The sequence below is a fragment of the Sorex fumeus genome, unplaced genomic scaffold (assembly GCF_029834395.1).
Source record: "Sorex fumeus unplaced genomic scaffold, SorFum_2.1 ptg000063l, whole genome shotgun sequence".
Taxonomy (NCBI): domain Eukaryota; kingdom Metazoa; phylum Chordata; class Mammalia; order Eulipotyphla; family Soricidae; genus Sorex; species Sorex fumeus.
Window position 1 is genome coordinate 57,306,373 of NW_026606120.1, and position 21,537 is coordinate 57,327,909.

General features: G+C 38.7%; 2 protein-coding genes across 9 annotated transcripts in view; one reads left to right on the forward strand and one right to left on the reverse strand.

Moving 5' to 3' along the window:
* Positions 1 to 21,537, forward strand: part of ACACA (acetyl-CoA carboxylase alpha) — a 322,008-nt gene that overhangs the window by 212,349 nt on the left and 88,122 nt on the right. For all 8 annotated transcript variants that reach the window (XM_056128109.1, XM_056128108.1, XM_056128110.1 and 5 more), the window contains 5 exons: positions 244 to 459; positions 2,083 to 2,238; positions 6,841 to 7,044; positions 13,522 to 13,677; positions 15,446 to 15,592. In XM_056128109.1, coding sequence (XP_055984084.1) covers positions 244 to 459; positions 2,083 to 2,238; positions 6,841 to 7,044; positions 13,522 to 13,677; positions 15,446 to 15,592 — 879 coding nt within the window. The remainder of the gene's footprint in view (positions 1 to 243; positions 460 to 2,082; positions 2,239 to 6,840; positions 7,045 to 13,521; positions 13,678 to 15,445; positions 15,593 to 21,537) is intronic.
* Positions 8,103 to 8,548, reverse strand: LOC130036131 (cysteine-rich PDZ-binding protein-like). The gene has a single exon (XM_056128117.1). The coding sequence runs from the start codon at positions 8,534 to 8,536 to the stop codon at positions 8,231 to 8,233; it is 306 nt and encodes a 101-aa protein (XP_055984092.1). The 5' UTR covers positions 8,537 to 8,548; the 3' UTR covers positions 8,103 to 8,230.

Here is a 21,537-nt window from a genome sequence, read left to right on the forward strand (position 1 = left end):
ATCATCATGTGTAAAAGCTTAAGTGATAGAAGTTTGGGCTGTTCATAGGTATGGTGCTTTAGTGCCCAATCTTTCGTAAACTATAGACTATCCTTGTATCTCATTTTTGTTGTTTGTTCGTACATCATAAGTTATGTTTCTGTTTTTAAACATTTCATTTATATACATATTCACAGTTTAATTTTGCAACTGCCTCTGATGAATTGTTTTGTTTTGTTTTTTCCTCCTGATTCTTGTACTCAGTTTGAGGAGGATCGTATCTATCGTCACTTGGAGCCTGCCCTAGCTTTCCAGTTAGAGTTGAACCGAATGAGGAATTTTGACCTCACTGCCATTCCATGTGCTAATCACAAGATGCATCTGTATCTTGGAGCAGCCAAGGTCGAAGTGGGCACAGAAGTGACAGATTATAGGTTCTTTGTTCGCGCAATCATCAGACATTCTGATCTGGTCACCAAGGTGAGTGCTAAATCTTATTTTAAAATTATTTAGGGAGGATCTCTCAGTGATGTCTAGGGGTTACTCTAAGCTCTTTTCTCAGGGTGGTGCTCCCGGCAGTGTTTGAGGGGCCGTGTCGTCCCAGGGATTGAGCCTAGGTTAACTGCATGCAAGGAAAGCACTGTAACTGCTATACTGTGTCTCTAGCTCTGGGTTCTGTACTTTTATGAGAAGTTTTGTGAAAGGAAAGGACAAAGAAAAAGGCATGGTTTAAAATCAGATATTCATGTTTTATAAAATACTCATTCTCTTTATCCCACTCCTATAGTCTGAGAGTTGTATTTCTTGCTGAGTATATAACTGTCACTGTCCTCCCGTTCATCAGTTTGCTCAAGTGGGCCCAGTAACATCACCATTGTGAGACTTGTTGTTACTGTGTTTGGCATATCAAATTTGTTACAGGTAGCTTGCCAGGCTTTGCCATTCCGGGCGAGATACTCTCGGTAGCTTGCCGGGCTCTCTGAGAGGGGCAGAGGAATCGAACCTGGGTTGGCTGGGTTGGCCGCATGCAAGGCAACCACCCTACGGCTGTGTTATTGCTCCAGCCCATTGAGTATATATTCCATTTAATAAAGAACTTTTTTTTTTCTTAAATCATTTTTGTTGTTCTGCTTAAGGTCGTACCTACTGGTGCTTAGGACTTACTCCTGGCTCTGCGCTCAGAGATCACTCCTAGTGATGCTTGGGGGATTATATATAGTGCTGGGGATCGAATTGGGGTCTGTTACATGGAAAGCCTTAACTCCTGTACCATTGCTTTGGCTGCAATACAAAGCTTTTTGAAAAAAGGTTTTGAATTTTCTTCATAATGGCAAGATGAACAACACTCACATGATAAAGAGGAAAGAATGCTGACAGAAAAATCACAGGGGGAGTTGGGTGATGATAGATGATAAAAGAAGCAAAGTGACCACTTTTTAAATCTTTCAGATTGTGTAGCGAGGTACCTCATAGGGTGTTAGTTATCACTTCATCCCCTAGCCATAACTTTTCTCCAATTTTTCCTTTCTAAACTGCTGTGTCTGGTACATATGAACTGTGATCCTATTAGAATTACAGCTCTGGGGATGGCATGTGTGTCCATATATTGGAAGGAAATGGTACACAGGGAGAAAGGAGGAAGGACTGGAAAACTGCCTGACTTGTCTGCCCCTACTGCCTGTGGTGGTTGAGCTGATTGTAGGAACAAAGGGAATTAATTAGCGACTGTAGCAGGCCACTTAGGATTCATGATATAGCACTGCTGAAGTCCTTATAAATACCACTTCTTTTATTTTTAAAATTTTATTTTTCGGTGCTGGGTAAGCCCGGCAAACTACCGAGAGTATCTCGCCCGCACGGCAAAGCCTGGCAAGCTACCCATGACGTATTCAGTATGCCAAACACAGTAAAAATAAGTCTCACGATGGAGACGCAACTGGGCCCGCTCAAGCAAATCGATGAACAATAGGAGGTCAGTGCTACAGTGGGTATTAAACCCAGATCCTCCCACATGCACACCATGTGCTCTGACACTGATCTTCATCAGTTGGCCTTTATTGACTCAAAAGACATTAACGTGGTCTGTATTTTCTTCCTACCTAGGAAGCTTCTTTTGAATATCTACAAAATGAAGGGGAACGGTTGCTCCTAGAAGCAATGGATGAGCTGGAGGTCGCTTTCAACAATACAAATGTTCGCACTGACTGCAATCACATCTTCCTCAACTTTGTTCCCACAGTCATCATGGACCCATCAAAGGTTAGTTGGTTTTTTAGCTTCTCTCTTTAGTGACTCTCCCAACTCTCCCACACATAGGAGGGACATTCATTCATACGTATTTTCACTTGGATCTGGAAACAGGTGGCCTTTCTTTGGCCACACCCAGTGATACTCAGGGGAAGTCCTGGCACTGCACTCAGGAATCATTCCTGGTGGTGTTCAGGGAACTATATGGGATGCCAGGAATCAAACCCAAGTCAATTGCATGCAATGCAAGCATCTTAACCCACTGTACTATCCTGCTCTTTCATGTCCCCTGGAAACTGTCTCTTGATTGGTTAAATCTTTGATCTTTAAAGTTTATGGAATACCTGTAGGACTGGTTTCTAGATGGTATCAAAAATTTGACTCACCACCTTCTCCAGATGGAATCACGGTGACCATGAATTTCTGCAAGCATGGCTCTGGCATGTGGGTACCAGGACTCTTTTTCAAACCACGCGACCGCTTATTCGGCTATGAGACATTTCCTGATATGCAAAGTGATCGATGGAAAGTAAATGATCTAGCGTTTGTCCCTGAATAACAGGCTTAAATTGTGGTGGGTAAATATGAGCAAAATATAATGCCCAACCGAAATGCATCTGGACTGTGTATTTAACTATGGTGCTATGCCACCCTGGGAGGGGAAGGGTGTCTGTCCCACTGCCTGTCCCCCTTTGCAGTGGCAGCATGGTGGCCTGCATCTTTTAGAGCCTAATGAACAGCCAGGTATGAGCTGCGTTGATGAGGCACGTGGGGCTTCATGGGATGGGATGGTGGAATCGGCCCTGCTCCCTGAGATGACAATGCTCTGGTTGCCACCTTCAAACGCCTCCTCCAGCTTCTGACCAACCTTGAACCCAGAGGCACACATACCAGTCTCGGAACCCAGCGGCTTCTGGCAGAAATCCCTCTAGGTTTATTATTAAAATAGCAGAAATCGAAATTCACATGGCCACTATTGTGCCCACCTGACATCATATGCTCTTCATAATCAGTAATAGAAAACAAATTATGACAGTGTTGGGTCTTTTGTTGCAATCTTGAATGTGATCAACAGAGAGAGAGAGAGAGAGAGAGAGAGAGAGGTAAAAATCTGCCACACATGCAGGTGGGAGAGGGGTATACTGGGGTTCTTGGTGGTGGAAAATGTGCACTGGTGAAGGGACAGGTGTTTGATCATTGTTGTATGACCAACCAAGACTTGAACTGAAAGGCTTTGTGACTGTTCTCACGGTGATTCAATAAATTAAAAAAAAAATTAACTCACCATTGAAAGTATACTTTGACATAAAAGCGAAACCTTTTTCTCCTCCTCCATTGATACCTATTTTATAGCATAAAACATGGTATTCTTGGTATGGTAGTCGTTCATGGTAGTCATCTTATGTAATTCCTTAGGTTTTCTCATCTAGAATAATTAATTATGCTATTAATGACCATTTTGGTAACATTGCTGCTACTTTGCACTAAATTTTGCTTTAATTTTTTGGCTTTAGGGAGTTAATGAACCTCCTCAAGGCTTCCTACCTATTAAACTTAAGTGTTTTTCCATGGGAAAAGAATTGATTAATAAGGAATTTCACATACATTATGTATGTTTTGAATTGATTAACAAGGAATTTCACATATATTTTGTATGTTATCTTACCTGAGACTATTTTCTAAAGTACATTTTATATAATTTTATGTATGGAAAACAAGCTGATTCTGTACTTGACCTTTTCTCCCAATGTAATACAATAGGCTACTCTCTGCTTCTGCTCCCCCTAACCTTTTCCTGTTCTGATACTGTGGAAAATAGTTAGTAGACCAGTATTTCCTTTTACTTATTTTTCCTTTTTCATTGTATCGGTCTGGAGCAATAGCACAGTGGTAGGGCATTTGCCTTGCGCACAGCCTGCCCTGCCGAGCCGGGTTTGATTCCTCCGCCCCTCTCGGATAGCCCGGCAAGCTACCGAGAGTATCTCGCCCACACAGCAAAGCCTGGCAAGCTACCGGTGATGTATTCAATATGCCAAACACAGTAACAAGAAGTCTCAAAATGGAGATGTTACTGGGCCCGCTCAAGCAAAATCGATGAACAATGGGAGGACAGTGTTTTCATTGTATCAATATCTCTTTATTCTTTTTTTTCTTAATTGTATTTATTTATTTTTTACAAAGCTGTTCCTGATCCGAATTCCGTCATACAGTTTCCAATACCCATCCTCCACCAGTGTACATTTCCCAACACCAGTATCCCCAGGTTCCCTCCCATTACCCCCTACCCCCTGCCTGCCTCTATGACAGGCACTTTTCCTCTCTCTCTCTCTCTCTCTCTCTCTCTCTCTCTCTTGCTCTCGCTCTCGCTCTCTCCCTCCCTCCCTCTTCCTCCCCCTCCCGTTACCCCTCCTCCTCTCCCCCTCCCTTTCTCTCTCCCTCTCCCTCTTTCTATCCCTCACCCTCTCCTTCCTTTTGGGCAACTATTGTTTGCAGTATTGATATTGAAAGGTTATCCAGACAGTATTTCCTTTTATTTTATTTTTTTATTGATTGATTTTTTTTTTCTTTATGGGTCACACCCAGAGAGGCACAGGGGTTACTCCTGGTTTTGCACTCAGGAATTACTCCTGGCTGTGCTCGGGGGACCATATGGGATGCTGGGAATCAAACCTCGGTCGGTCGTGTGCAAGGCAAATGCCCTACCCACTGTACTATCCCTCCAGCACCAGTATTTCCTTTTAAAGATCACTTATCACCATGAACTTTTGCTTTTGAAACTCTTGGTATTTAACAACCAAGAAGTTAGTTTTTTTGCTTTCTCTCTTTTTCAAGACTCCAAACTGCCACTGGGTTTCTTTAACCTATCAGTAGTACCTCAAAGATAAACCAAAGGACCTAAAACAGTCTGGCTACATATAATTATCTTTAGCTTATCAATTTTCCTATTTTTCTCTCGTTACATACATCTATTTTTAGATTTGACTTAGTATTTCTCCTTTTTTATATATTTGTTTTCTTGGTATGGAGGCCATACCTACTGGCGCTCAGAGACACCCCCAGCTCATAGGTCACATAACCATTCAGCACTGGGGATTGAGCCTGGACCTGCCTGCAAAACATGCACTCCGGCCATTTCAGCTCTTGGTAGGTTTTTAATAAGAGCCGCTGTGCTTTCATTCAGGGCACTCTTTTCCAGCCATAGATCATTGTCAGTTTTTGTAGATAATTTTGGCTTTGGTTTCTTCAAGAAAAGAAAGAATGACTAGGTTGGTTAACAGTCAAGTTCAGGGGATCAGAGTGATAGTACAGCAGGTAGAGCATTTGCCTTGCATGCAGCCAAACCAGGTTTGATCCCTTCATCCCATATGGTCCCCCTAGCACTGCCAGGAGTAATTCCCGAGTGTAGAGCCAGGAGTAACCCCTGAGCATCGCACTGGGTGTGACCCAAAACCAAAAAAAATAAAAGAAAGAAAGAAAAATTAGTGTAGGAATTTACTGAAACCCATTCCAGCCTAAAGTTCTGTGATGTGGAAGCAAGTGGTAAGGGTGGCACATGCTCTTGACTGTCGACAAGAGAGGGTTTGTAAGACTTGATTTTTTTTTTTCTTTTTGGGTCAAACCCAGCAATGCTTAGGGGTTACTCCTGGCTCTGCAATCAGATATTATTCCCGGTGGTGTTTGGGAGAACATATGGGATGCTAGGGATTGAAACTGGGTCAGCCACTTTTAAGGCAGACACCCTACCCGCTGTACTATCACTGTGGCCCATATGACATGATTTTGAGATTTTTCTGAGTCCTTTAGGAAGCATTTTAGAAAGACTTTACAAAAGCATTAATTTTGAGTAGTATGCCTTAGCTGCCTGTAGCCATTGGGAGAAAAATTTCATCTATGTATTTCAATTAGAAGTCACATCTAAGGTTGTTGACTTTAAATAACTCTCTTTACCCTGAAAGGAAGGGGCACTAAGCCACCTTGATGAAAAGTTTAGAAAACATCTGCCTCATCTGTGTAAATCCCATTTGATTTTTCAATGGTGACCAAAATTAGGGCCTGTTTTTAGAGAATGTTCTAGGCCCATCTACAAATTGCCTTTCTCTAATTTGTACGATTTACCAGGAGGAATATATTACAAAGTTTAATAAAATTGTATCGAAAAAAAGCTCATGGTAATTGCTGTGTTGATTTAAGGTCCTGCAAGTGCAATGAAACATAGTTACTATGCATATAAATGTTACTTAATAGCTGTTTAACTAGAAATTTTATTCTCATTCAGGGCTTTGTTTAAATCCCCTGGCTTATAATTTTAGATATTGTAGATTTTTGACATAAAGTTTGAAAATAATTGGGAAAGGGGAAGGGCGTTGCATGGATATGCGTGTTGTGGACAAGAAGTTCAAGGCCATGCAAGTGCATGGCAAGCATAAAATTGCTCCTGACTTGTTCTAAGCAAGAATAGGGTTGAGGAGAAATTAACTTTTTTAAAGAATACATATACTGCATAATCCAGAAACCTGCCTCTTTCCCCATTCCTCCTTTCCAATGTTGGACAGACCAGAAACATCCCCTGTTTCCAACGTGTTTAAGTTTTGTGCTTGTTGATGTGTCTGTCAGATTGAGGAATCTGTGCGGAGCATGGTGATGCGCTATGGAAGTCGACTGTGGAAATTACGCGTCCTCCAGGCAGAACTGAAAATCAACATTCGCTTGACACCGACTGGAAAAGCAATTCCCATTCGCCTCTTCCTGACAAACGAGTCTGGCTATTACTTGGACATCAGCCTGTACAAAGAAGTGACTGACTCCAGAACAGCACAGGTGTGGTAGTCAAGCAAGTCTCTTCAGAGTTCGGGTTTTGTGCTATACATCAGCTGCTTACCCTTGTCATGGGTAACTCAGACTCACAAATCCCACTGGTTCACCTAGTAAAGTTGTCAACTCTTTCACATTACTCTCTCATATTAGATGCTCGCATGATTTTGAACACCTTATTTGCCTCATAAAATAGTGTGCCTGTTTCTAATTACTTACAAAACCTTCAACCTTCTTTCACATATTGGGTGACCCTGGTGCCACGTGTATCTGACTCCAGATGTAATTTTTTTCACATAGGGCCTTTGAGTTCCTTGAGGAATCTAGACCTCCTTTGTCCTATTTGTTCTTCTTCCCTTGTCTTTGAAGTTAGATCACTTTATTCATTGGCAAGTAGGAAAAGAAAAATTGTTGAAACTTATCACCAACTTCTTTTTTTTCTTTCTTTCTTTATGGGGAGGAAAGGGAGTAGAGGAGGAGGTAAAATAAAAGTTTAGGTTCTGTTTAAAAGAGCTTTTCCAGAGAGTGGTGATAAATTTTCATTAAGCATCATCATGGAAGAACACTGTCTTCCTAGTTATCAAGATACTTTGAATTTAACGTAATACACATAATGTGTTTTTCTAAAATCCATTGCATTCATTTGGGTATCCTTTGTGTTCTTGTTGATACCAATATGAAAGGTACTGGCACTCTGGTTTCAAGAACAAATCTTAAAGGCCACTTAATATAACATGTGTTTCAGTGGGTCCAAGGTAATTACTGTGAAACAATTGGACAATAATAGTCTCAAATATTTAAATACCCCGTAAAACTACAACTAATCCAGCTACTACTGATTCGTAGGACTACTTAACCAACAAAGGGTAAGGCCAAATTATAAATCTAAATGCCAAATCCAAAGCAAAATGCCAATAATATCCTGACTTTTGCATTAGCTATAGAGAAGACAAAAACTATATGAATAATGTTAAATAAAAAGTGCATACAGAACTGACAACATTTCTTTTTGTTAAATTTGCCACTCTTTCCAGTCTAATAAAATGCTTTTGAGGGAAAATGATGACTAATCAAGTGCCCTGGAAAAACATAATTGTCATAAAGTTTTTTCTTTTGTAACTTGAGCATCTAAATTATTTTGACAATTCAAAGCAGAAAATCATACAGAAAGCCAGGAATGTAATCAGTACTACTAAACAGATATTTGCTTGTAGTTTTTGGTATCCAAAAGTTTTTTCCCACACATCGCACAGATGCCCTTCTTGTAGGCACAGCCCTGGCAGTAGTAAGAACCAAGCTGGTGAACAGAACTTTTGCAAATTCTGCAAGTGGAGAACTTGTTCTTTCCATATGGATCAAACCTTGCTTTTTTTGAAGTCAAAGCTTTCTTTTCGTTCAGCTTTCTTCCACCACTTTCTGTGGTATTCCTAGCACCATCCTTCCAAGTGTCTGGAGTGATGACTCTACCAGATTTCTTTTCACACTTCTCGTACACCATCCTGGCCCGGCTCAGCCCACAGGACCGCAGAGCCCCGACGCCCGGGCAGCACTTGCCTTCTGGCCACCACAACACTTCCCCAACTTCTATCTTAAAGAAGGAAAATTTCAATCTATCAAGCATTGATCCTGCCTCTGTTATCCATTACCTTAATTCCATTTGTCTTTTATAGTCTTTTCTTTAAAGAACTAAGAGTATTTTATACCTAGAAAATAGCAAAGTGATAAATATTAACCCTTTTCAAGTAGAAAAATTAAGATTTTGGGAATGGAAAGTGGCTCGTTGAATTAATTCTATGATAACAATGAATTTCTTTTTAAATCTGTTTATACCACCATTGTTTCTGAGTATTGACTTTTTGCTATGATACTGTGTTTAATTTGGTTTAACACTGCTCAGAGCTTTTTAAACATGGGGAGGTCATATTAGGTCTTTGGCCCACAGTTGGAAATCTTCTGGTTAAAGGATGAACTTGCTCCAGTGAATGTACAGAAAGGTCTGTTCTGTGCCTTAGGAGCAAAAAAGAAATTAGATGTCTCTTGTTTTTAAGTCAGTCCTTTTAAAATCTGGCAACAGAGGTAAGAAAAGATATTTTGCCAGTATGCTGAAGATGAATTTTAAAAATCTGCGTATGATTGGTTGTCAGAGCAACCTTTCATTCTGTGCTCTGATTCCATGATAGATGGTCAGAGAAATTTCCCATTGCAAAATGAATAGTTAAGACAGAGACAGTTCACACAAGAGCAGGAAAGGTGGGGGGAAAAAAAGAGAGAGAGTAGTCGGTAATTTTTGCTGCATTTGATGTTTTTTAGGACAGCCTCACAAGACATTTTCAGTCAAAGCTTTCCATGGTCAGGGATGTTTTAAATTAACTTTTACAATGGCTTCAAGGCAGCTCTATTGTTGTGAAAGCTAAGATGGCCACTTGAGGTTTGAATGCTTTTTATAAATATGTTTGTTCTGCAAAGCCCCCACCCTACTCTTTTATTAGAAAGCTTAGATTTCCCTCATGCTGGCTAGTGGTGACATAGGGCCACGAAAGTCATAAATGCCTTCAATAGGGTTAGTACCAGGCCTAGTACTCACAGAAAAGGTTCAGTATATGTCTGTCTATATCTGAAAGAATAAATGAGCTACTTTTAGCCTGCTGGAGTTCTCCTTTCACTTGGGTCCTACAAGTTTGGGAAGGTCAGAGGAAAAAGTTCCCCCTTAGGCTCTTCAGCTGAGATAGTTCAAGAGCTGTTGCCAATTGTGATCTAACTTGAAAACCTGTGGCCTCAGGGAGCTACTGAACAAAAGGAACAGCCCCCTAACCCAGGCAGACCTACCTAATGCCTACTGGACTCTTTCTGCAAACCTTTTTCCTCTTTCTCTGCCCTAGTGATTTATTTATATAAATTTAAGTTAATATGTAACCATGTTTATTTAATATATGTACTAAATATTTAAATTATATATATATTTACTACATATAATTGACCATCTATATGTATCAAACACTGAGGATACAAAGGTAACAAGTGGCTTCTATTCTCAAGAAATTTATATTATGTGAGAAGAAAGAGAATAGTTTATGGTACAACTTCAGTGTATGTCATGTAAAGTAAGTACAGGGTTTCAATGAGCAGACTATAAAGAATGAGGGGTTTATTCTAAGAGAAGCCCTCTTGATGGCCTCTGGTGAAAAAAGAATGTTGATATATAAAATTTGTACGTATTTTCATGAACTTGTAAAACATATGCTTTACCAGTTTTTAATTACTGTTCATTATAGTAGAAAATGGAATTAACATTCATAGACTTCCAGTACTATCCATTACTATAAGTCCCTTACCCCAGCACTTTATTAATTTTTTTTTCTGCTCACGAGAAGCAAGGTTGACTGCCTTGAGGTTTTTTTTTTTTTTTTTTGTATAGTCTGTGTGGGATTAGCTATAATGAACTCTGTTGCCAAACAGCTAGAGTGGGGAAAAGGAATTTGGGTAGTCCACTGCATAACTGAATTAATCTCCAGTGTGTAGCATAAATATGTTTTAAAGTGGGCCAGCGCAATAATAGAAAGGGTAGGATGTTTGCCTTGCACACAGCCAACGTGGGTTCAATCCTATGATCCCCAGAGCCCACCAGAAGTGATCCTTGAGCACAGAACCAAGAGTAAGCCCTGAGACCTCTTTGTGTGTGGCCCCCAAACAAAAGATTTTTGAAGTCACCTTTATAAAGTCACCTTTATATACAATTTGCATATAATATAGTCTTTAAATGATCAGTTCATTTAATTCTGAGGGACATGTATACCTGTGTGGCCACCATCAAAATCATGGTAGAAAGTATCCTAACGGTCTCAAATTTTTTGTGTGAGTAGGTAAATACACCAACCCCAGCTCTAGGCAAACACTGATCTGCTTTCTATCACTATAGATTAGTTTTACCTGTCAGCAAGTTTTTTTTTTAATTTTTATTAGTGAAAAACCATGAGGTACAGTTGTAGACTTACAAATTTTTGTGCTTGGGTTTCGATTATACAATGATCAAATACCCATCCCTCCACCAGTGCCCATTTTCCATCACCATGGATCCCAGTATCCCTCCCACCCCCATCCCCCCTATCCCACCCTACCTCTGTGTAGTGTTTCTGAGATTCTTCTGAGTTGCATAGCTCAGGAGTATGTTCTTTTTTGTTGTTGTTGCTGGGTAGTGTTTTGTTTTAGAGCTATATCAGAATTCTTATATTCATTAGCCTGTTGGTGGACAAAGTTACTATGAACATTTATTAATAGATATATAACAATATATAATAATAGAATGTATGTTCTGTTTTATAATATATCACTATCACTCACCCCGTTGTTCATTGATTTGCTCAAGCGGGCCCAGTAACATCTCCATTCATCCCTGTCACGTGCTAGTGTAGCCCGATGACATATCAGGGGCTCTTTCAGGGTCAGGGGAATAAGGATCATCATTGTTACTGTTTTTGGCGTATCGAGTATATATATAATATATATTAAGAATAATATAGTAGTGTATATAATAGAAATAGATATATTTTCATTGCTATTGGTAAATCTATAAAAGTACTTAAGTTATAGTAGACATGATTTTCTTCTCTTTTTTTTTTTTCAGTTTCAGTAGGCATATTTTTAACCTTAAAAGAAACTGCCAAGGTGATTATAACCTTTTAATTCCCACTAGCAATGACACTACCTAGAGGGCTTTCTCCAGCCCTAGAAAACTTTATTAGTGTATATAGTTATATTGCTTATTTGTAACCAGCCTAACTTCATAGCACAGCTTACAAAGCTGAGTGTCAAACTCTACTTATGGGTACTTGTGAAAACCCACTAAGCGACAAGAACGTAGTTCCAGCAACTCCTTTTCTTAATTTGATTTCATTCGTCTCGTGAGCCCCAGTTGTTCATGTGAACATTCTTGCCTCACTTGACAATTTGAATCCCTTAAAATATTGCTTTCTGCTCATCATCCAAGGCTTTACTAAGTCTTTATTAACTCTACATTTCACATGGTTACCATTTGTCCTAATGGAGGAGCTCTTGGAATTCCATTCTGTGGGATTTAAAGATGCCCAAGACAAATTTGGTCCATAATTAGACCTTGCTGACCAGTCAGCACACATTTGTTCTGAGCTGAGGATTCACTTATGTGAACTATACCCAGAGTTATGAATGGACTCAATTATAGTCTTGTGCTTATATATCAGGGCTACAAATCTATTCATTAATAGTAGACTTAAGCTTATATATTTTAGGCCTAAATAGATATATGCATATATACACATACCCTTACATCCCAATTTCCATTTGTATTCTCTGTGTTGGAAATCTGTGTTTTATGTATTCATACATAAAATGCCTAGTTTAGTGTCATACAACCTCTGGGCACTCAATAAATATTAATTGAATAGAAATAATGGCGTCCCTTATAAATATTCATAAGCAAATAAAACTATCTAAATATATGGAGTATGAAGTATGTATATGTACAAATAGAAGTATTTGAGTTAAAATGATTAAAAACTGGTGTGATTTTATTATGTGACAATATTAGGAAGTGCAGGTCCTATTTCTAGTTGTAGACATTGTATATTTGGGAATATATATACATGCATAGATTTAAAATATTTTTTACTATAGGTTGTATTTTCAGACTAACAAGAACTAGAAAATTAGATGGATATTTTAACTGGTATAAAAGCCACTCTGGCAGAATCTTTAAAGCCTTTGGTGGCTAATAATATATATGAACACTGGCTAAGGCATAGATGATATGGTGAAGGACAGAATTCTTTTTAATGCATAGTTGTTCCTAACTTGAATGCTAGGGATGCTTATTGTAGTTGACATATTTCAAAGTCATTTTCTAAGGTAAGCATTGTCATTCTGTCTCCAAGATGAGAAATTACACTTTTTTTGTGTCACTCTTTCAAAAATGAGAGTAGCTGTTGTTGGTTACTTACCATTTTTTGGAGTTAGTTAATAGAGAGATGAGAGGACCAAGTAACTCATGTTAAGGGGCATATCTAAGGTACTCAACCCACCCAGAATGTGTTTAAGAAATAATGTTTGTCACCTTTTCCGCTCTGGAGAAGCCCATGTTTTCTCTTAAACTTGAATCTCTTTCTCTTCCCTTGCATTTCTCTTAAGTAAATTACTTCCATTAAAAACTATTTTGGGGCTGGAGCAATAGCACAGCGGGTAAGGCACTTGCCTTGCATGCAGCTGACCTGGGTTCGATTCCCAGCATCCCATATGGTCCCCTGAGCACCGCCAGGGGTAATTCCTGAGTGCAGACCAGGAGTAAGCCCTGTGCATCGCCAGGTGTGACCCAAAAAGCAAAAAAATAAATAAATAAAAACTATTTTATGTCACTGGGGGGAAAAAAAGAACAGAAAAAATGTTTGTGGAAAAAGACTAATCTAAGTAGCTGCGATTTTTCTCTCTCACTTCTTGTCATTATCTTTCTTGCAGATCATGTTTCAAGCATATGGAGACAAACAGGGACCATTGCATGGAATGTTAATCAATACTCCATATGTGACCAAAGATCTGCTTCAATCTAAGAGGTTTCAAGCGCAGTCCCTAGGAACAACATACATATATGATATCCCAGAGATGTTTCGGCAGGTAAACATGGCTAACGTGGGAGGTTCTGACATGTTTCAGTAAAGCACTATTTTTTTTTCCCTGAATTTGTTTCAGAAAAAAATTCAGTATTTTACTGAATTTGTCCTTTAAAATTCCAGCAAATGTAGCTTTAAAAGGGATACTCCCAAAGTACAAGAAATATCTATTCTCATTTCTGTGACTACCAACTCAGTTGTAGGGTGGTTCTTTATGAGTTTTCAGGAGGAATGGTGAAAATAGAAGCTTTCATCAAATACAGGAGAGAAAACTTAGGCCACATGAGCCTGTGGTATTAATTTACAATGACCTGTGTGATGAATTATGTTCAGGTATGTATTTTCTAAACCTACATACAAATTTTGGATATTAAAAAACTATGAAAGTCTGGTTCTCATTTTCCTATTCTTGAAATAACCCAGGTTCCTAGCTGATATCATAGCTTAATATGATGAGAATCAATATAGATAACCTATACAAATGGATATAGAGTTCATGGTACACAGTTTAAAGTATCTGTTCTTTTGTGGGAGATTTATTATAGCTGAATAAAAACTAGCGTGAGAAAATATGACATTATGAATCTCATCCTCTATATGAAAATAAATTCCTTTGATCTGTACGGTGAATCATCTCTATACTGCAGATTTTTCTTCCATCAATAGAAGGCAAGAAAAGTATATCACCAGCAGAAAATGCAATAGATAAGAATAAGGTATCAAAAGAATACTGAATTTGTCCTTAAAAAATTCTATGAATATAGGATTTTCCCAGGTCTTCTAGTTAATGCTACCAGTATTACCACATTTGAATTTTAATAAAGTAGTGTATGTGACCTTGGTGGTCTATATATAATTTCTATATTGTTTATAAATACAAGAGATTTCCTTAATGTAGCCATTTGTTTACAAGTTCAAGCTCCTGAAACATAGATCTCTTCTTTCAGTATTACTAGTATTGTTAGCCTAAAAGTGAAGTGTTGGTTCTGTTTCCTAATGTCAGTGCAATAAATAAAAATCATATATAATTCTTTGTATAGAATAGCCATTAATGCAGTGAATGGGGCATATAACTATGAATAAATCATGTTGGCTTTAAATGGTGCTTTGAGACAAGCAAGGAAAGAACAGAACTAGTTCCCACTTCATGAGGATTTTTTTTTTGTTTATATGATGTTGAAAATGAAAATGATAATGGTTTTCCCATGGATACTGTATATATATATATTTTAATTTGAACAAAATTGATCTCCACATTTATAGCTAGTCTGATATCTCTACAAGCTAATTCCTGTATCTAGGTCTGTAGCTCTAAAAGATATCAGAGGATGCTTCTGCAGAACAATTTTGTTCTTGCCTTTCTGGATTTTCTTAACTGAAAATGAACCGAGTATTATGTTACTCTCCTGATTATTCATCGATTGCCAAGTTTCTTTAGGATTTTTTTTTTCTTAAGAAGGATCAATGCTACTTTAGTTTTCTTTTTTTGTTTTTTTACTCTCATCTATTGTTAGGCCTGTTGTCTTTGTTAGTGCTCTAGTTCAAAATCATTCAATCATTTCATTTTTTTGGAAAAGTGCCTGATTTTAACACATGAAAAATAATTCCAAATCTGTTTTAGTTGAAAATAAATAGAATTTTGTGTAACTCTTAGATTCTTAGCAGAAAACTTGGAACAAAAAGAAAAAACACAGATGAACCAAATCTCAATATTTATTTTTGTCCAATTTAAAATGCACTTGTCTCTGATAAGTCATTTTTCTCCTTCCTAGTCCCTGATCAAACTGTGGGAGTCTATGTCCGCGCAGGCATTCCTTCCATCACCCCCTTTGCCTTCTGACATGCTGACATACACTGAACTTGTTCTGGATGATCAAGGCCAGTTGGTCCACATGAACAGGCTTCCGGGAGGAAATGAGGCAAGTAGTTGAATAATCCAACCCCCTTTCTTATCTCTATGCCTGTTATAATGAGATTTCACGGAAGCGGTCATTGAATGCTATCAGTTAAGATCCAAGAGACTTGTGTAGCATGTTGGTAGAATCATAGAGGAATTACATTGACTGGATATCAAAGAATTATTATCAGTCTTTCATTTGTGATTGAGTTTTTTTTTTAATTGAGTGTTTCTGTTAAGTATATATACTAGATGTAGGTGAGGGTCACAGAGATAATAATGGTGGCTAGGTCTTGCACTTAGCTGACCTGGTTCAGTCCCTGGCACCACTTTGAGTCCCCTGAGCACAGCTGGGGATGGCCCCAAAACAAAAATAAAATGGTTCTAGATGAAGTGGTTTGTCTAAAGATTGCTTCAAAATAATGGATATAAGTGAGCATGAGAGTATAAATGAAAAAAGATTGGTCATGATTTCCTTGTTGAAGCAAGATGATAGATACATCGTAGATAATTTTCTGGCTTTTGTTTGAAAATTTGAGATTACACATAATAAAGACCTTTAAATTGTTTTGCTTGGTGTTTATCCTTGTGCGAATGCTTCTGTACATTTTTGGTAAGTTTCCCCTGCTCAGGTAATTTGATTTGGTACTGACTGTGAGCACGGTATATATGTTCTTCTTAAAGGGGCTCAGAACTGAAGCATTATAACATAAGAAAGTAGTAGAGAAGCCATTTCTGTTAGTCATCCAAGAACAGATTTTCTAGCCTTAATTCTTTCTCGTATTAATAATGACATGAAGTCATATTCTGACCCATACCCTATTGCCAGCATTGACTCTTCCTGATTTTAATTCTATTTTTAATTAAAAAGAGATATGCTTTTATTTCAGCTTCAATTATGAGTTCTAGATAAATCTAATTTCTTAGTAGTAATCTTTACCTGAGTCTTCACAATGAGTAGTCTGAATAGACATAGAAGATTATAAACATGTCTTTCTACTTTATGTAGTCTCCTTTTCAAAAAATTCTTCTGTATATACAAGGTATATGGCTGAATTTGATAAGTACAATAGTGGATGATTTGGTATTAATATGGATGCAAGCTTTGGGCCAAGTAAGGAGTATCAGACCTAAAATGACTTCTTCTCAACTAAGGTCTTGACAGGTAGCAATGGGAAGCATCTAGGGAGCAAGAACACATAAAATTTTGATGAGAGTAGACATACACTTATTCACACAGAAAGTTGCTGCAGAGGTTTGTGCCACTGTGTGTAGCATCTACTTATTGAACCCTCCACAGCAAAGAAAAGCTACATTGTGCTACTTAAATTCTGATTCATTGAACAGCTCAGTCTTCGGGAATGGAAGGCACTCTTGTGAGCATGGTGCTGAGAAAAGAACGCTTTTAACTAATGTAATTAAAACACAAAATGAGATTTTGGGCCATGTAAGAGCGAGCGGCAGTGCTGTGTGAAACCTCTTGCCATGATCTTTCTCTCCTGCTTTCTCTCTGCTCTCATTCTGTGTTTGAGCGAATAGAGACTGGGGGAATAGTGAAGTCCCAGAGGGACAGAGCTCTGTTCTTGCTGAAATTACAAGCACAGAGCTGCCTGGGCATGAACATGTAGTGTTTACTCTGCCAGTATGAATACAAATAGTCTTATTATACGGAACTCTGTACCCAAAGACCACACGCACTCACGTGCACGTGCCCGGAGACACACACACACACACACACACACACACACACACACACACACACACTCACTTTCTCTCTCTCTCTCTCTCTCTCTCTCTCTCTCGCTCACGCACACACACACTCGCGCACACACACACACACACAAATAAAAAAAATAAAGATTTTATTTAACCCTTTTATGACCCAACAATCTTAGGTGGAAAAGGGTTGTCTTAGACAGCTGCATAGGACTAGACAACAAACAGTAGAGTCTGTGTAGGAATCACATTTCACATTTTTCCTTGCCTGGTGCTTTAGATTTATGTTGAAATCTAGAAATCTGATCTTGTTGTTTTTTTTCCTTTTTGTCAGTTTTCACTTTTAAAATATTCTACTTTCCCTGGTTCTGTAGTTACCTGTTTTCTTTGTTCTTTTTTCCTTTCCTTCAAATGATTGACTCGGATTGAGGCTGAGTGTTCGCTTGCTATTTCTGAGTCTTTGAGCTCAGGAAGAGTGAGACTGATGTTCTTTTGTGAACAGTTAGTGACTAATGGGATGGCTGGTGAAGTCAGTCAGTGGCCGCAGTTAGATTATAGGGCACTGCACGGCAGGAATGAGGTTGGGGTATTAGTATCAAACTCTGTTACCAATAGCTTGAACATACAATGGAGCATGTCCACTGAGAAACTGACCAATCTAAAGATGAAGTTTCAGCAGTCAAAACTGTGAGGGACATCTGTGCCTAAGAGCTGACGAGGTGTCAGTAGGATGTATTTCCTCCTGCTGAGCCCAGTTTTATCAGGGCAAGTTGACTTTCAGCTATTGCAGTTTAATTTTCTTTAGCCAAAGAGACAAGTTTGTCATGAGCCTGGCACTCTACATATTACTCCAAGAATGATGTGAGGGAAAGGAAAAGAGCTCATGCTGATGAGATTTGGAGCAAATCTGTCCAGTCCCAAAGAGAATGGGCATCTGAACAGAGCCTTGAAAAATAGTTTTATTAAAAAAAGGAGTAAAAAATTGACCTGTTAATGTTCTGAGAGCCAAGGCTCAATGTAAATGTATTGATGCTACATAGACATTAAATCATCATAATGTGATGTTCTCCAAAGGTGATGACTCTACCAGGTCATCATTGTGGGTGATATTGCATTGCCTTGAAGGATCGGGGTTTTACAGTTTAAAAGCTAACACATGGGTATAAGGAATAAAGGTAAAACAAGAGATTCCTGCAGTTTCCCCATGAATTGAGATGCTTTTCCCCATAATCAAAAGCAGAAAACCTGCACTTATCAGACCATCGACTGTATGGGTGGCCAGACTCCCTTCCCTGTTTTTTTCCGGGACAGTAAATAGGTAAAATGGTGATGGGACCAGGACTTGGAACAATTCAGTTCCATTTAGTTTTAGGTAAGTTGTATGCCATTTAAGGAAGAATATTGGCTATTTCAGCAGAGATGTGACCGGCATTTTGAACATTGTGCTCAAGTTAAAAACAGGAGAAAGGGTGCTTTTCTAATGTGGTATGAGCTCCTTTCTTCTTTTCTCTTACTCTCAAGACAGAAGTAACTGAAGGAATATCAGCTTATGAATGGTATATGTGATCATATTTTTTCCTTATCAGGTGTGAGTGGTGTTGTTTAATATAAATTTAGAATAAGAAAAAATATGTAGACTAAATCTATGAAGTGTGTTCATTGCAGACAGCTTCAAAGATGAAAGTTGTTCAGAATTTTTTTTAATAGTTTCAAGTAAAAGTGGAAATTGAGGAAAATATGATCGCAGAATAGCCTAAAATGATTTCACTGCTAGCTGCTAAGACACTACCACAATGGGCACTGTATGTAAATACACAGCTAGAGAAATGTATGCCGTTGAGCCTGGATACAGAGCAGAGGCAGTGAACCAGCAGTTCTGCTTTTACCACTTCTCGACTTTGAAGGAATTGTTTTCATTTTCCTGCCAATCTGCTAACCTGTTTTGATCATTTGGTAGAAGCTATAATTGCAGGTGGGAACATTTTGAGTAACAGTTCACAATCCGACTCGGCTGCTTTTCACACTAAATCCATTATTCAAAGGCTCAGGCGAGGATCACGCCAACAGCTGTAACTGACTTGACAAAGAACAACTTAACTTTTTCTGGTTGGACAAGGGAAGTCCTAGCCTTCCTGAAACTTATTCTTATTTATTCTGAAAATAAGTGATTAGCATTTTTTCATTATATCATTTTACAGCTCTGTGAACTACATTATGATTCTCAAAATTAGACAATGATAGAAGATATAGAAAGGCAACATTCAAACTTTAGAGTCAATAGAAATTAGGATTCTGTTTTCCTTACCCTTTCAAAATGTGGGCTTTTTAATAACAGGATCCCTGCTTTTCCTTTACATCATTCCTGTCATAAATGCTGAAATGAGAAGACGCAGTGTTTAGAGGCAGTGATAATAACTTGGATGCATACTCCAAAGTGGTTGGTAATTAGTAACTGAATTTTTGTAGGGTATTTTTTTTTCCCTTAAGGGCCCAACAGTCCAAGTGTTAAGCTACTTGCCTTGAATGCTGTTGACCCTGGTTTGATCATTGACACCAATTGGTCCCCTGAGCACCCTCTGGGAATGAACCTTGAGCACAAAGCTGGGAGTAGTTCACCATGTACCACATGGTCCAGGCCAGCCCCAAATAAAAATTGCTTGAAAAGGAATGTATATTTTCTTCAAGTTTTTGAGAGAAAAGTTTACTCCAGTCTGAATCCAGTTTGATAATGACTTCCAGCCTTATTACCAGAGTGAAGTATTATAATGGCTTGGCTCTAAGGCTTCATTTTTTCAGATGGGCACTAGGTGTCAGGGTTTTTCCTTGTCAACAGCTAGACGTTTAAAACAAGCCTCTTGAATTACACTTTTTGGTGAAGCCAACACAGGGGGTACCCTTTGCTTTTTTTTTTCCAGTTTGTGTAGTAGACTTTGTTCAGTATTCCCACAATATGCAACTGTAGCACTGTAGCACTGTCCTCCTGTTGTTCATAGATTTGCTCAAGTGGGCACCAGTAACATCTCACAACAAATTGATACTTTCAGTAGCTTGTAAGGCAAATGCCTTACCTGCTGTACTATCTCTTTGGCCCTCAGGATATATAGTTTAAATAAGATGATGATTCAGGAGGAAAAACATCACTTAAAGTTTATAGACTGATATGCCCAGCCAGAGTGACAGTATAGCAGTCAGGTGCTTGCCTTGCACATGGCCTACCCAGGTTTGATCCTAAAATCCCATGTTCCCCAACCCTGCCAGGAATGATCCTAAACATGGCCCAAACTGCCCCACCCCACACACAAGCCTCCCAAAACAAATATAAAAACCCTGGCTGCCCACATAACAAGTGTCTTAGTTTTAGCTCTGCTTTAGATTTTTGAGGTGAAGTGGTGGAATGGTAAGGATTTAGTGTAATAGTGTATGATTGAAAAAAACTGTGTTTTATTGTTGGCAGTGTGTTGATACCCATTCCTATCAAGGCATAAGTATCCCTTTGATATTTTTCTATTATGAAATATTTTAAGGTAAAGGGGGAAAAAGAATGATAAGCTAAATTTCCCTGTATATACTCTTAGTGGGGCTGGAGCAATAGCACAGTGGTAGGGCGTTTGCCTTGCATGCAGCCAACATGGCCGACCCGAGTTCGATTCCTCCGCCCCTCTCGGAGAGCCCGGCAAGCTACCGAGAGTATCTCGCCCGCACGGCAGAGCCTGGCAAGCTCCCCGTGACGTATTCGATATGCCAGACACAGTAACAACAAAGTCTCCAATGGAGACGGTACTGGGCCCGCTCGAGCAAATCGACGAACAACGGGAGGGCCTTTACCTTTACCTTTACCTTATACTCTTAGTGATTTCACAGTGCTCCTCGCTTACACGTTGCTATAATTCTTTGAAATCTGTTATTTGAATATAAAGAAAACATTTAGAAATTGGGTAGGGAAAAGAATTTGCTAAAATAAAGTAAAAAAGATTGGAAGAAATTAGTGAATCTGTTTTGACAGTTCTTAGGCTGGGCCTTAACCCAGAGTTCCTCTTAATTTTAGAAAAACCACTATAGCCCCATGTCTTAATTCACTTGGTTGACGTTTTCCATACTCAGAGGAAGTGCTTGGGTTATACTGGACTCAGATTCTAGTGAAGTCCATTTTGAAACTGACTTAAGAAAGTGTGCATATGGTTTGTGGACTGAAGTAAGGAAAAAGTTGATCATTTCTAATGCACGCAAAACCCAAATATTTCTTTAGTTTAA